Genomic DNA, 16,099 nt, shown 5'->3' with positions numbered 1-16,099 from the left:
CTTAAGTGAACATATAAACGTGCAAATAAAATTATTTAATTATATAATTATTTAATTATTTAATTTAATTATTGTGTAAAAAAAGGATAAGCAAACACATTAGTCTAAAACGTAGTAACGTTTAATCGTATTATTACAAAAATTGCAATGTTCACCGTGTAGGATTTCCAGAAAGAACGTACGAGTCTGATATAAGGGCGGTTGTCACACCAAGGGGAACGTGCGTAAAAAACTCACGGCTATAAATCTCACCGCAATCCGATTACAAGCAATAACAAACGGGATTTTTCCCGTCGCTTCCCAGAAACGTGGGCGTTTCTTCCTGAACATTGGTATTCCGCGTTTCGCCCGCGCCGCCTGATTGTACTCATCTCGTCAGAACTTTAATTGATACATCGGGGTCGCGAGAGTAGTCGAGCGGCAACCGTACACGAGGGAGCGATATTTGCGTGATAGATGGACCCGCCCGGTCGATGCTTCTCTCGTATAAAACGAGAGTCTGCAGATATGATAGCGTGTAAACATCGATATTTATGAATACCGCTCGATAATCATATCGGTACTACACTCGCGCTTACCAATTAACGAGCGAGGTCTGATTATTCGCACGAACGGCGTCTGCTCCTTGCTATTGCCGTTGCGCTCCGACGATCTGCGCGCAACCAATTTTCTTTCATCTCGAAAAGATCGAGCATCACGTGGATAGGATATACATATATACGTATTTCACTTTTTGTCGCATTTCTTCGATCGTATCGTTCGTCCGGTTTCGATGTGGCGTAGTGATTACGTAACCGTTGCGGATAATTGCCGCTTCCGCTTGTTGTGTGTTAAATATATATTTTTTTTCATATTGTTTTGCTATAATAAAATTATCAATTCTTGTTATTACGGTTTCCACCACATATTGATTATTAGAGTATTAATGCAATTAATGTTTAAATGCCACACACATATGCTGCATTGCTAATGCGTTATACAATGTACGATGCTAATTCGTATCAGTAAACTAGTATATTATATCGATATTTAATATCTCTTAAATTATATTTGAAGATTAATCTGATAAAATATGAGGATATCGAATGGATCATAGTTAATTTTCTGATAATTGTATTTCACACGGCGATATTTGAATCGTGATATTTGAATCATTGTTTTATATTTTGGGAATTTTAAGGTAGATGAATATTTAAAACCTTTAAATGTAACGTAGCTTTTTCCAATAGTCTTTCCTTTTATCTAACTAATATACAACTAGTGGCAGTCAACTGTAGGTGGCATTAAGAGATAGGTACGATGGCGGGAAAGGATGAGGAGGAGACGAGAGAGCTCGTCTTCACTCCTCTGGAAAGCAATTAAGAAAGTCCCTGAAAAAAAGAGGTAAAAGCTCGCGGTGAAAAACGAAGAGGAGAACCACAAAGACACGGAACAGTTCGTGTTCTTCGTGGGAGAGGAGCATGAGACACACGCATACGTGCTAGTGCGTGCATATCTCGCACACGCAAATATGCACACATATATGCGTGCTCTTACACACACATATAGACGCGATCACTTCGACGTCACGTGAAATATAACCGAGATTTTTCTTCTGGCTGCACGAGAGAAGCCCCAGCTTCTCTCTCATCTCATCCTCATTCCTTCCTCTCTTCTTCCTTTTCACCTCTCTCAGCATCGCAACGAATATCCGCGCGCTATCAGCTTTAACGCATTAAATGCCTTTCATTTCATCTTTTTTTTTTTTTAATGGATATAATCTAAATGATTAAATTATACGCGGGCCCTTCTCTGCGCATGACTTCGATCTATAACGTAGATATCATTGCCTCTCTTTCATATTTTGTATATATATATATATATATAACATGTGTCTTCATTAAATATTTATACAAATTACCGTTAGCACACATATAAAGTTATATATGTATGTATACATTTTATTACGTTCCTCATAACATTGCTTCCCCTCGGTTGCAACGCTTTTTCCAGTATTTTTACGAGATCACGCTTCGAAATACGAACCGCGGACGTCGATCTCTCCGCCTACGCGTTTTTTCCTCTTTCCGCGTGGTTTTCTTTCTTTTCCTTTTTTTTTTTTTATTTATTTTCGTGCAACAGACGCCAGATCGAAGCTGCCAACAAACGACTGGAAAGCTGTTTGCCTTCGGCAGCGCAGAATACGATGATGTACCAACTACCGACGATGGAACGACGAAACTCACTCATCGTAAATGTGAATCTGTCTAACTTGCCCGTGGAAATGTATGACAATATTTTATAAAATACATTTAGACGAATACGGAACCGCGAAAGAGACAATACTGACGAGCTTAATGTCGTACAGTATAATTTTGATTAATTTCCGAGCGCGAAAAAGATATATTTAACACAAGTTTGATAAAATATATAAAAATATATAAAAATGAATATTTTTCTTGAAAGAATACCACTATTATCTTATGATACAGCATTACTGGTTTGATAATGCTCTTTCTTTCCTCTTTCGTATCCGACTCTTTAACAGAAATATGCACCTTCATTTACTCGCAAATGCAATTACTCACCGCGAAATGTAGCGCCTAATGGCGCAACTCGAAGAACGTCAGTTCTTTTTCGACTCTTTTACGAGTTCTCGATTTCGTTTCTTTTGCATCGTCGAGTAGAATCACATCGTCATTAGCGATCGTAAGTGGTGTGTATAATAATTAAAAATTATTGCACACATGATCGATGAAGAGACGATGGAAATAAAAACACGATATGTTTTCGTTAATTAACGACTACTTTTGCATTAGATTGATTAAAACGCGTAAATTAATTAATTTACGTTTTAAATTATATCATTACTCACTTGCATTGCAATTTTCTCAATTATAATTACTATACAAATGCCGGTGATTGTCTTAAATTTATCTTATTAGATATACAATCGCAGTTTTATATTATTTTATATTTTAGTATTATTTTTCTTAATTTACGAAATAATGATATTATATTTTCATGAAATGATTAGTTGAATTTTATGCGATATCAGTGCAATGTTATCAAATTTGAATAAATGTTTTTTGACATTTAATGGAATGAATTATTATAGAGGACATTAAAAAGTTTAAATCTTGATCTGTGCCATATGCGCCAGAATTTATGCATGCAACGCATACATCACAATCCGACAGTGACGAATAGCGAAAGATTGGCTATCGTGACGTCGAAACTTTGCCCATAAATTTTGATGCGCCTGACTATCACGAAGTCTGTATTCGTACATATGTGCAATGTTTTCTTCTACTATTTTAATTTAAATGATAAAATTGATAATACCACGATAAATGGAAGTCTGATGAATCGAATACCGGAGCATTGCTAAACGGACAAATTTTCATATTGACACGTCTCGTTTCTGACTATCTTAAACATAAGAGTACATCGAAAAATGTACTATTTATTAATAATTATTTATAACACATGTAATTTATAATTATGCGACCATTTTTCTGCAATTAAAAATTTTAGAGAGAGAGAGAGAGAGATACTGATAATATATATTCTTTATATAATAAATATTTTAGAAAATAAAGATTTTGTTGTATACTTTTCGAGAATTTAATTAAATAGTTTATTTGAAAACCAAAGCATATGTAAACCTATGCATTTATATAAAAATTATATAATTTGTATAAATATAAATTCAGTTGTACGAATTTTAACAATGTAATTAGAATATATAGAAATAATTAGTATTGTGTGTGTGTATGTGCGCATATATTGGGAAAATGTGATAAGAGCAGTACAGATACTTCTTTTTATTTTCTGAAAATCGCCAAACATGACTTTTTCGTTAAATAATATGCGCGACATTGTTAGATCCATGGGCAGTTAAAGCAGCAAATCTAGCATTCAGTAGCGAATAAAATCCGTTGATAATTGAATTGATATGACTATTTTTTGATTAGACTACTCTTGTGAACGTTATTGCTGTAATAAAGAATCAAATAGTTTCGTAAAGAGGAGGTCAGCATGCTACCTCGCAATAGAACTGCGCGATTCTCGTAAATCACGCATACAATACGAGATGCAAAACCGGGAAGTTAATAACGTCATAAGCAGTGATAAGAAACATAAAATTCTGTCATACAATTCGTAGAAAGCTTGGAGAGAACGATAAAACTCGCGCATCGATTGATGCTCTTTCGATTGTATCATAAAGCTGAGTATAAAACGTATAGCGAAAAGAATATTACTTATTGAACTTTCTAAAAAGCATCCAAATAGCAAATATTATAAAAAGAAATAATTTTTGGATTTTAAAATAGGAGAATAGTCGTTATACTTTCGATGATAATGAGGGAAAACTTGTATTTTTTAATAATGATGATTTCTCAGTATCTCTCTTGCTAGCTATTTTATCTATAAAATATATTAATATATATTAATAAAATCATTTAACGCGCAAATGCAATTTTTTAGACATCTTACAAAAGCATCAGCTTTATACTTTCCAAACATTTTCCTTTATTTTAAAAACAGTGAATATTTTTGTGTCATACTCTTGCCGTTTTATTATATTTTCTATATATTTTTTTTTTTTTACTATATTCTCTAAGAAAAGATTTATTATAAAAATAAGTTGAGCGAAATATCGTGTATCCTTTAAAAGTGCAGAACAAATCATTAAAACTAATCTCAAACTTTAATAGCGATAGAAACATTAAGAAGAATTAATGTTAGATGAACTCGTAAAAGCTTTCGAGAGCAAGTTTCGTTCGCGTCAATTTATTTTCTTGATCATTTTTTCCCTCAATAACTTTTATTTTATCATAACCGCTCTGTCGGAGGTGCCTACAACAACCACAAAACTGCTTTCCATCAGCCGGTGGGATTCGCAAATCCAAGTATGATTGCATTCTGTTCGCAACCTTGATTCCGCGCGAGGGGTTATTTTGAGAAGTATGCGAGAAAATAATTTCAATAAAGATTATACCACCCTTCGCAATAAAGGCACACGAAAAATATTTTTTATTCTCACATATTTTCGTTCTCTTACTAATAATTTATAGCGTTGAAAAAAATTCGATGCTAACAATAGATAATAGCGAACGGTAATACAAGCTGAATGTATTTGTCCTTGTAAAGAAAAAAATTATTACTTTTCAAAATTTGGTACTTTATAACATTTATATTATTTTCTTATTAAAAATGAATTCAAAAAATGAATTTGACAAATCTTTATTAAATTATTATAACTGTTTGTATGCTATGTATTTGAATATGCATTAATTTAATTCAAGCGTGAGTGTTGCCATTGGCGTTATGTATGCATATCGATTTCACCGCGTTTAAAATAATACCGGCACGTTTGCGCCAAATATGTAAGAAGAGAGGCGATGAGCAATCTCGATTTCATCCCAGGCTGACGATCGCCGTGATTATTAACGTCCGCAACGAGTATATCCTCGCCGTTGAACTCTCATCGTCTTCAGAAAGCGCGTTACAGCCGCCACGGGTATTAGCTTACGACCGACCATGAAGACTCGGAAGGTCGCGGTCTGCAAATAACTTTTCTTTTTCCTTTTTCTTTTTATTACCAAGAACAGTGCGAAACTTTTTACAATAACTCGGTGAGATATTGGTGAATGCAGAGTGCGTAATACCCTTGAGGATCATATCGAATATCATGGGTGAATGAAAATTCAGCCCTAAGGATATCATGTGATTTTCTTTGGTTATATAGGATAAAGAGCATTCTTACTATTGTGAATATCGGGAAAATTGAAATGTAAATTAACATCGTCAATTTGTTGATATATGAATATTATACTTTCTGAAAATTTACTAGAAAATAATAGTGCAGATACAGAAGCATAAAATAAATTTTTTATCACTGAATTACGAATTATGTACGACAAAATTGTTCCGGAACGTTCTTAATATAAAACTATATAACTCTATTCATTAATATCTTTATATAATCTGACGAATAATTGTTTCAGACCGCACTACACACGGGAGTTGGCACCCAGCAGCAGCTGTTGGAACCAAGAATGGCGCAATTGGAAACCCTAGAGGCTAAGGTAAGATCTTTAAATTTCACAATTTCTTGGAGAAATCACCGAACAAAAACTGATGAATGTCGCAAAACTGAGAGAGTGTCAAAATTCATGTCGAGACACATAAAGTAAAGCGGCACGAGAACGCGCTAGGAAGCCATTTCGCGTGACCGTGGCTCCCCTTCTGGTTTCCGAAATCCTCTTTTTTTCTCTCTCCTCGAACCTGCATGGCAGCGAAATTGCGTCCGTATGGGAGCTGTTTTTAGTGGAAGACCCTTCGGAAAGAACCGAAGGCGATGTTTCGCGGTTATTGGCGGATCGGCGTTGTATAGACCCCGCCGGTTCCCTAAGCCTGTCCGGCCAGTGATTTATATGCAGATGCGTGAACCGAACTCGGCGTTTCGTCCAGAGGTCCTCGTACCCGAATTCGGCGACCGGCTAGGGGGAAAGAGGGACCGGGGCCTGGTACCATTAAAATTGCCCCGACGCGCGGATGTCCAGTGGCGCAGCATTTGCGCACTCGGTTTTTGTCGAGACACGATAAGAACGCAGAGATGAAGCACGGACTTGCGAGCTCATTTTTCGACAACGATGCTTTTACGGTGTGTGTGTGTGTGTTTTCTTTTTTACATCGTTTAAATCGTCGAATTTCTCGCGATTGATTGCAGAGGAGATTGAAATTGAAAATTACGCGGACCGCGATGCATCATTACCTACCTGTTTCTCACCTTTCGCACATTTTTCGTGATAAACTATACAACGGTAGCGCTTTACGCAAAAAGATATAGGATTTTTTTATTATTTCTGCACTAATATCGTCGTCGAGAATAAAAATGAAATTTCCAAAATCTCATTTTAATCACGGATACGGGGATAAATAACGAGGAAAAATATATATTTAATGCCAATATTCGAGAATTTCAATTTACTCACTCATATGCGATTTTGTCATAAATTACCATATCTATGATAAAATATATACATGTTATTCACGCATTAATACACACACGATAAATCAGAGTTATCATTGACGAGCAAATATTTGACCAAAATAACATCGCACGTCTGAGTATAGTTAATTTATCGGACGTGCGCGATTGCTAGGAGCATTGAGATTATCGATTGCGTTTCTGTTTTAATAGCAGCGTTGCGATGACGAAGTGCCGTAGTTTGCTAATAAATTGCCGTGCTACTTGTTAGTTGAACGTAGCCTTAATTACCCCTTTGAGAAAGATTCTTACAACCGCTCCCCAATTGCTGCCGGGCATCAGAGTTGAAATAATACCACCGCGTTAATTAGCATAAATACAATCGCCTTCATCGTGTAATAGGAGCTAATGCGACATTATCAATCACACGATTCGCTCTAGTGAATATAACTCGCGTCGCGCATTTCAATCATTCTACCCTTTTATCAAATCAGTGATAATATTATTGGATATGATTCACAAATAGCGATTTTAAATTGTCGGTGCAATCGAGTCTTATTGTTAGTATAACATCATAATTGAGCTGAAATTGAATAAGATCCTTTTTCATTCCTGTTTTGCATGTTTTGGTTGCGAATTATAAATTTGAAGAACGAAATGGTGTAGTTTAAATTATAAAGATAAATATAAGAATTTGCGAAAAAAAATTCTCTTTCTGTACAAAAATTCTGCCAGCGTTAAAACTAATGGTGTCTAAAAGAAAGATACAAGCAAACATAAGAAAGAATAACTAATATTTACCATCACATATTTACTTCTGTTTACAATATTCCTATATTTGATTAGACATAGTTAATATTTACTTCCGTTGGAAGGATCAGGTTTCACTGACGGAAGAAAGATGCAAATACTTTGCATACTCATCTCTCTCTCTCTTGAGAAGAAGAAAGAGAATTTTTTGGTCCAAAGAGCGTACTTCTATTTCCCCCCTCTATTCTAATTTACAGTTTACATAATATGCACCGAGATAGTTAGAATCTTATCCCGACACTTCTGGTGATTTCTAATCTCATCCTTCAGCTCTTTGCTTCACTTAAACTGCCGCGAGACGATAGACGCGCGCGAATCCTTTTCCATTTACACCCACTACTCGCTTCTATCTGCATCGAATTGCATTTTGATAAATGCATATCCGCCGGTCATTATTTATCATCCGTTCGCTAAGCCCTTCTTCTTGCAACGGAGTGGATCCATCGACTCGAACAACAGGCACGCCCCGTACCATCGAGGCAGTCGAACGATCCGGTTTTCCTAACCAGCGTCCTTAAACCCGCGTCGACCATATCTCTGAGTCTCTCATTGTACAAAACAATTTGACATCGAATTGACCTTAACTTTAATAGTTTCGGGAAATCACATCGTTGCTCGCCGAATTGATCAGAATTTTATACCACAATTCAATATCTTCGAAAGTACAACGTTACTTTTTTATTGCGAAAGGAAATAGACGACTAGATATGTCGGGATATAAAAGAATACATATAACAAGATAGAGAATCATCCATTAACAAAAGAATGAAAAAAGATTACAACATTGTGTCTCAATATTTTTTTCTCATGTGCGATAAGGCTTTTTAAAAGACGTGTATCATTGATAAAACATTATTTCGTATAAACATGTAAGATGAAGATAATTTTTTTTATTCAAATGCATTTCAATTTGTAACGCAAACAGATTTACGCGTTTTGAGGAAAGAAGTCGCTTTCTGAGAGCTTCCAGCTTTTGTTCAATCGAAATCCATCGGGAAATTCACGCTCGGGCGGGTCCCCACGACCGATGTCACATTTCGTTTTCGCGAGGCAACGTGACAAGTGAGAGAAGAGAAGAGGACGGGAACGCCATATGCGGGGGTTCGATATGAATAATGAAAAAGGATGTCGACTCAAGAAGAGGTTGCATCGATAGAAAGCATCCTTGCCCAGGAGCTTTTAAGGCGGTTGAGCCCCGTCGAAGATCTTTTATCCCAAGGCTCCCGTGCGGGATGAAAACGTCTCGAGAATTTTGCTCCAATTTTATTCTAGTGAACGACGGAGCGATTACTTTTCCGAAAAAGATTACTTCGCCGAAAAGTTTCGACATATAGAAAATTTTCCGCGCAATGTGTCGCATGAGAATATTTCAGAACATGAAGCAAAAATACAAATTTTACATTCGTGTAAATTATCATGCATAATCTTTCGCTTTTATAATCACTTTTGTAATCATTCGCTTAAATTATCATGAATATTCAGGCGACAGTTAGAAAAGATTATTAGAAAAAGATCAATTGGATAATAGAACGCATAAACCCTTACAATTAAATAGAAAGAAAGACCTGATATATCGTGAGACCCTAAGATATTTTCCTTACCTCTCGAACCGTTCGAATCCGTTAATTTCGAAACCCTTGGTCGCAAAAGGAGAGAAGTTAGGTCATAATACGCCCTTGGGCTCAAGGGCCCAGACAGATCTGCCAAGCAAGATTGCGATCCCGGGAGTCACTGCCCTTAGCTGTCTGAGCGCCGATACTTTCGACCAAGTTCTACTTGGTAGAGAATACAGGATTGTTGCCCCCCCGATAACCTCGCTACCGCTCGTGTCGTCAAATTCTCGTTTTGCAAATCGAAATATATGAACGCAGAAAAGAAATCTTCATACTTGTCAGACCCGATAAAATAGAAGAACGATGAAATATGCAAAAAATTATATTTCTTTTTTCATATAAATAAATAAAATTTTTCAAGCAACATTAATAATTTTTTTTTTTTTAATAGCGTTAAAAAATAATGAGAACTCGCAATTGCAATTTTTCGACCGAAGATACGATTATCTCGTGCAACGGTAAAGTTTCTCTTTTCGAGAAACGACGAACCGCGTTTATAAACTTCGCCTCGTTGAGAAACAGCGCGGCGTCTTATTTCTCGGAAATGCCGGTCCTCTTTCCAGCAAATTCCGCAATAAATTTTCGTTTCCTGCGTGCTTACGCTGTTTTTGTTCCTTTGCCGCGATGTGTGTGATGCAGTTGCGCGTCGAGAAATTCGCGGAATGCCCCAGGCGGTTTCGCAGCCCATTCATTTCCACTTCTGCGCAAGCCGGAGAGGTAGGTGTCTGGAAGATGCGATCTGGAAGTAACACTCACATACGTGTCTCTATTATCTCGTTATTTAGAGGGCCATTATAACGCCACATACTTCTCGCATATATCGGTATCGCTTTACAAAAAAAAATATTCGAGATTGCTTTGTTGAAAGTACGTTCTGCATCGCGGAACATGTCTGCGCGTTTGCCATTTTAATTATCTGCATAACATCAAATAATATATTATTGAAAATTAATTAATATGTAAAAGATCTATAATTACAATCGTGTAATGACAGTGAAACAGATTTAGAATGCATATAATAAGCTATAATTGAGTTTGCACTAGATATACGCGCGTATAACGTAATATTTTTAACAACTCGCATTTATAATGCTTTCGGAGTATAATTCGGCAATGATTCATTCATTCTCAGTCACCCGTGTTATAGTCACGGATCAAGGTTTTAGAGCGGCCGGATTTATTTCGAGGCCGCGTCTGCCTCTTCCGCGCGCCAATCTTCTTAATCGTACCAATCTATCCTGCTAAGAATACGCCAGCCGCGATAAGGAAGCGCCAACGAGATTCGCATTCGGGTTGAAACTCGTCAGCGGAACGAAAACGATGGAATCGACACTTTCGAGGGAAGAATTATCGCGAGTTTCGATCCACGTGTGTATTGATCGTGCGTTTCTACCTCGTGCCCCGAGATAAATGTTAGCATCGATACATCGCGCCTCGGGTCACGACTCGCCTCTTCTTCTGCTAGATGTATTCCAAAACAAATGTTCCTATCGAATGCAACGATGTATCGTATCTTGCTGTGCGGTTTGCTTATTCTTCTCTCCCGCATGCTCGGTTTCAATAAGAATTTTTTCGTCGCTACCTCTCGTTATCTAAGACGTGCTTTTGCACTCACTCACTCACTTTTTCTTTTTTGCTCGAATAAGCTTTGATATTGATGTATATCACGTCGTCGCGGATGAAAAGAAATTGAATTGGAAAGAGAATATGCACATTGCGGTGTTTATAGAAAGTACGTTAACTTTGGAAACACACACATTTTTCCTTTGACGTTGCGACCCAAGCTTCTTTGTATTACAAAAATTTACTTTTACAGCTATATAGACTTTCGCCTTGAAACGTTCTTATATTTCATATTTAATATTATATGAAAAGTTACGCAAAAAAGAAAAGAGAGTTTAATAAAATGTTTATCAAAGAATAGCTTATATATATTACCTTCGAATTTATATTATACAATACATTAATATTTTACAGGATAGCTGATGTATATTTATTAAGATTGTGTGTGAATTACTTGAAATATTAAATTACATATGATATAAATTATTTTTTTTTTTTTTGCAAGCTCACCTTTTTGTTTGATGTTCTCTTAATTTATTTCCGCGATAATCATTCATGAAAGCAATAAATTAGTCAACTATTTTCTTCGCGGCAAACAACATTATCAATGCGCACGTTATTATATATAATTCAATAATTCTCTTTTTCTTTCATTTCTTTCCATACGCAACGTCTGTCGCAAATCTCTGAATTTCTCTAAATATAAAGAGCTATACATTGAATCGATATGATTTCTGCGAAAGGTTAGCGGGGTTATTCACACGCAACATACATACCCCCTCGGGGATTTGCTTTATCCTCGTCCACGTGTGCACGATAGACTCGCTCGCGGACAGAATAGGTAGAAACTTGCGACAGGATTTCGACTTTCGTATAAATCCAATTTAGGATCGGCTAAGTAATAGCTGTTAAGTACAAAGTCTCGTTCCTGTATAGTTTTCATTCATAAGTTAAGAGAGTTCGAGAGAAATCAATTATACATCATATACAATCAGGGATTTACGACTAGTTTCATCAGCACCGATTATTTTATTAACTATTGTACTTTGTAATTTTAGTCATGGTTGAAGTTACTCTTTGTTTCTTAATTTCAATTCTGTAAAGAAAGAAATGATTGTTTAAACTTAAGGTGTGAAAGTTTATCGACATTCCTCTAAAATTAAAGATGTTTTTTTCGAGCTTGAAAAATCCAGGAAAAAAGAAACTTTTTGCAAGATACGAAAGTAGACTTTTGAGAAAAATCTCGAGTTGATTGCAAATAGCATATTTGTTATCGCGATACCAGTGCAAAATCACTAATGAGCTAATTTCAATCCGTTTATCGGCGCGATAACTTCTGATTATGCTAAAAAAAAAAGGAACGCGATTTATGGTATCTTTGTTGCTGATCTTTGACATCACGATGGCGAAAAGTCGTGTTTATGGAAAGCAGGCACTTCACGACGAAGGTCGCATACACAAGGAGTCCTTTGTTAACCCATATGTAGGTTGAAACATGCGTAAATATACTGAATATATTTCGTATGAATCCGCTGACTTCTAGACTCGAGAAGAATACGGATAAAGCTCTTTTTTCTCTCTGTTCTTTAAAGCTCTACTATTTGAATCGTTCACAATGATATCGATATTATAAGACATTTTCTCGAGATATAAATTTTTACACAAAATATAGTTTGTATCACATGACAGGGTTTCATTAAAATATATAACGATATCGTACGATGTTACTCAGTCACACGTAAATGTATCTCTAGATTTTTAATACAAGATTTCTCTGTAGCAGAAAGGCAATCCTGTCTCCTCTTACCCATGGGAGCAAGAAGTTTGCCAGAGAGAAATAGCCGTCCGCACGGCGATTTTACCGTGAACAATTCCTAGCAGCGCGACATCATTGTTCTCAAGTGCTCCCGCGTTTTTCGTGCCGCCGGGTATCCCGTCGTCGGTTTCCGGGAAATCTCTGTGACGGTGATTCGAGATGAGAAACTGTCCGCGGAAAAGGAAACGCGCGTCGACGCTTTTGCGCACGCACGCACGCACTCACGCATTGAAAAGGATAATATCGCTCTCGCGCAAGTTAATTATGTAAAAGGTCCGCTTTTATATACTTAGACTACAAGGAACTGTCACGTATCACTTGAGAGAGAAAGCAGGGAGTCGCGCTTTGCTCACATTATTTCGAATTGAATTAAGTCGTGACAGAACAATGATTACGTATTCGGAATTATAAAGAAGATGAAGATTCCATATATTCTCGAGACGATGCTAACGACCATCCGTGTCAGCCAGAATTAATTGCGCTATCCCAGTCGTTATCTTCTACATCTTGTTCACTTGCTAATTGCGGGAGTTAGTCGAGATCATTATTTATTGACGATACCGGATTCTTCTAATATGCCTGTAGCGTAAGAAAATTGATTTAAACTTCGCGGAAACCGGGAATTATCGGTATCTTGAAAAAATCTCTCGCATATGTTTCACTCTTTCGTATGACAGGTGTTAATTTCCGTAACATTTCTTTTATAACATCGTTGTCGAAATGAGAATTACTATGAGCGATTAACGTAGATGAAAAATATAAGGAAAAAATTACGAAAGCTTACATGAGAATATAATTGAAGATTAATACGAGAATGGCAAGTGATGGACATAAATCTCATTGTCAAATCGTCCATGTAAGAAACAAGCTTTTTACTTAAATAGTATATAATAATATTTTACTTATCACTTTAAATAAACTGAATGCCACTGGATGACGTCTCTAAATAAATGTTTCGATCTATCATTAAAAACTATAATAGAGACAAAACTTTAGGCAACTTTCATTTTCAATACATATTTCGTAAATCTGGTAAAAAAAGAGATAATTCATAATTGTGTCTCATCACTCTCAATCTTATTTCTTCAAAGTTTGGAAATCATAATAGAGTCACTGAAGATCAAATTTATTAAAAATAATAAAAATTATCTGTTGTATAACTTCTTTCTCTTTGTCAAAAATTAAAAAAGAAGAAACGTCAAGAAGAAAAAACTAAATATAATGACAGTAGAATCTGTTATACATGCATTAAAACGTAATTAAAATTGTAAAAAATCTGCAAAATTGCTTGAAAGTGACAATTCTTTTGAAGGATCTACATATTTTTCTAAAAATTACAGTATCTCAGATATATTAATTTATATTACATATGAAACTTTGCACATTAGTGATTCTGCATTAGTATCGGGATAACAAATATGCTATTTGCAATCAACTCGAGATTTTTCTCAAATTGCTACTTTTGCGTCTTGCAAAAGGTTTCTTTCTTCCTGGATTTTTCAAGCTCGAAGAACATCTTTAATTTTAGAGCAACGTCAATAAACACTTTCACATCTTAAATTTAAACAATTCTTTCTTGTGCTCATCGAATATATCGAATAGATAGATTATGATTCCGTCTAAAAAGCAAAAAAAAAAAAAAGAGTATAAATGAAATTGCAGAATGTTATAAGTGTTTTCCCGAGGACGTTAAGGCCGTAATCAACGAAATTGCACCGCTATAAAAATAATTGGTATGAAATCTCGTACGGTAATGCGAATATTTCGGCCGTTGCGAGCTAATTGGCCGACACGTCGGTCCCATCGGCGACAGTAGTCCCTTGGCTTTGAGACGTAATAGGATCGCTGGGTCCAGCTATTACCAAGCCGCGTTATCCTGTTGTGGGATACCGGCGTGTCCCGTAAATCTCCGTATGCGATAATCCCATGGGCGAACACGTCGAGTAGCTAGCTTACAGCACACGAGAGAGAGAGGACCTTCTCCTTCTCACGGCTGAGAAGTGTCGCGCCGGGGGACCGCTTATCTTACACAGGCTCGAAAACAAATGTACACGGACTTGCTTGATACTAAATCAGTGACTACGGTGCTATAAGAGTCTAATACTTGCGAAACGAACGAGGCGGCGTTCTCTCGAGAAATTATTAAAAGATCTGGAAACCTTTGTATGATGTGTTGCGCCGACAAGTGGCCTTCAGAGATGACTTTTTAGATCGCGAGGAAACAAATAAGAATAAATACGATAAATGTATACTATCTAACTTTGGTTGCATATTTTAATATTATATTAATATTATGATTATTTTTGAAGTGTCGTACAACTGTCAGTTGCAAGCTAAAGAGGAATTGCATATATCATAATAATATTATTACAAAAAAAAATAAAAATATATAAAATATAAAAACGAAGTACTTCATAAATGATGGCGGTATCATAATAAAAAAATTACTGAAATTTTCTAAAATAAACCAAAGAAATAAGTATTTTATATCATTCTTGCATTAACAACAGGTCTCGTAGAATGAAAAGAACAAAAAGCAATAAATGTCTTCAATCTATTCAAGAGTGAAATCTTGATATACTAAAGTAATCGGTCGTTAACAGCCTCAAGAACGTATGTGTACAATCGCCCCGATGAGCAAAGAAAGTGCATAATTAAGGCACGATCGTTACTTCTCGCGGGAACACTGATTGTGTGAGCGTCTCTCGGTTCACGGTTTCTTAATGAAGAATCGTCGATTCCCGCAAATTCGTTCCACGTATCTCTCCCGCGAGACAGAACTCGCGAGTCAAGGGTTTCGAGACCTATGACCCTTCGGGAGAGATTCGAAGTCACGGTACCGCGGTCCTTGATACATGGTCCTTGAGAGGATACTCTGTCCCTCCTGGCGATGCAACGGAGGTCGATGTTACCCCTCGTCGAGTGTGTACTCTCATGATGGAGGCGGACGCGATATGGTAGTATCGTGGGCATAGTGTGTGTCTCGGCCGAGACAACGGACCACCAACCGGGCATCTCGGAACGATGAACCGGATGCACCGGATATTCCCGCGGGAACGTCCACTGCCACGACTTGCAGAATTCTTCGCGGTTCAGAGTTCAACGATTCTCGACCCTTTTCTTGACAATGCATGAGACAAAAAATTGGTAGGAATCGAAGAGTCGTTAATAATTATAAATATTTTTATCGTAAGAATGTTCTTCCTCGATTAAATAATTTTTCTCGCACGTAAAAGCAAATAATATATTTTGGATGAATACAGATTACATAAAAGACATTAAAAAGATATCTGCGATAATTTCTGATTCTGAATCACG

At 36.4% G+C, this 16,099-nt stretch overlaps 1 protein-coding gene and 1 long non-coding RNA gene across 3 annotated transcripts in view; one reads left to right on the top strand and one right to left on the bottom strand.

The window, feature by feature from the left end:
- LOC115234336 overlaps positions 1 to 16,099 on the top strand; it is a 64,457-nt gene that overhangs the window by 38,141 nt on the left and 10,217 nt on the right. For both annotated transcript variants that reach the window (XM_029805346.1, XM_029805345.1), the window contains exon 4: positions 5,994 to 6,074. In XM_029805346.1, the coding sequence (XP_029661206.1) occupies positions 5,994 to 6,074 (81 nt within the window). The remainder of the gene's footprint in view (positions 1 to 5,993; positions 6,075 to 16,099) is intronic.
- Positions 11,452 to 15,081, bottom strand: LOC115234339. Its single transcript, XR_003883903.1, has 2 exons — positions 14,531 to 15,081; positions 11,452 to 14,400 (listed from the first exon to the last, which is right to left on the bottom strand). It is a non-coding gene; the product is annotated as an uncharacterized LOC115234339 (long non-coding RNA).

The sequence above is a fragment of the Formica exsecta genome, unplaced genomic scaffold (genome assembly GCF_003651465.1).
Source record: "Formica exsecta isolate Colony F162 unplaced genomic scaffold, ASM365146v1 scaffold2, whole genome shotgun sequence".
Classification (NCBI taxonomy): domain Eukaryota; kingdom Metazoa; phylum Arthropoda; class Insecta; order Hymenoptera; family Formicidae; genus Formica; species Formica exsecta.
Note: the sequence above shows the minus strand (reverse complement) of the source record. Positions and strands in the feature narration are given on the sequence as shown.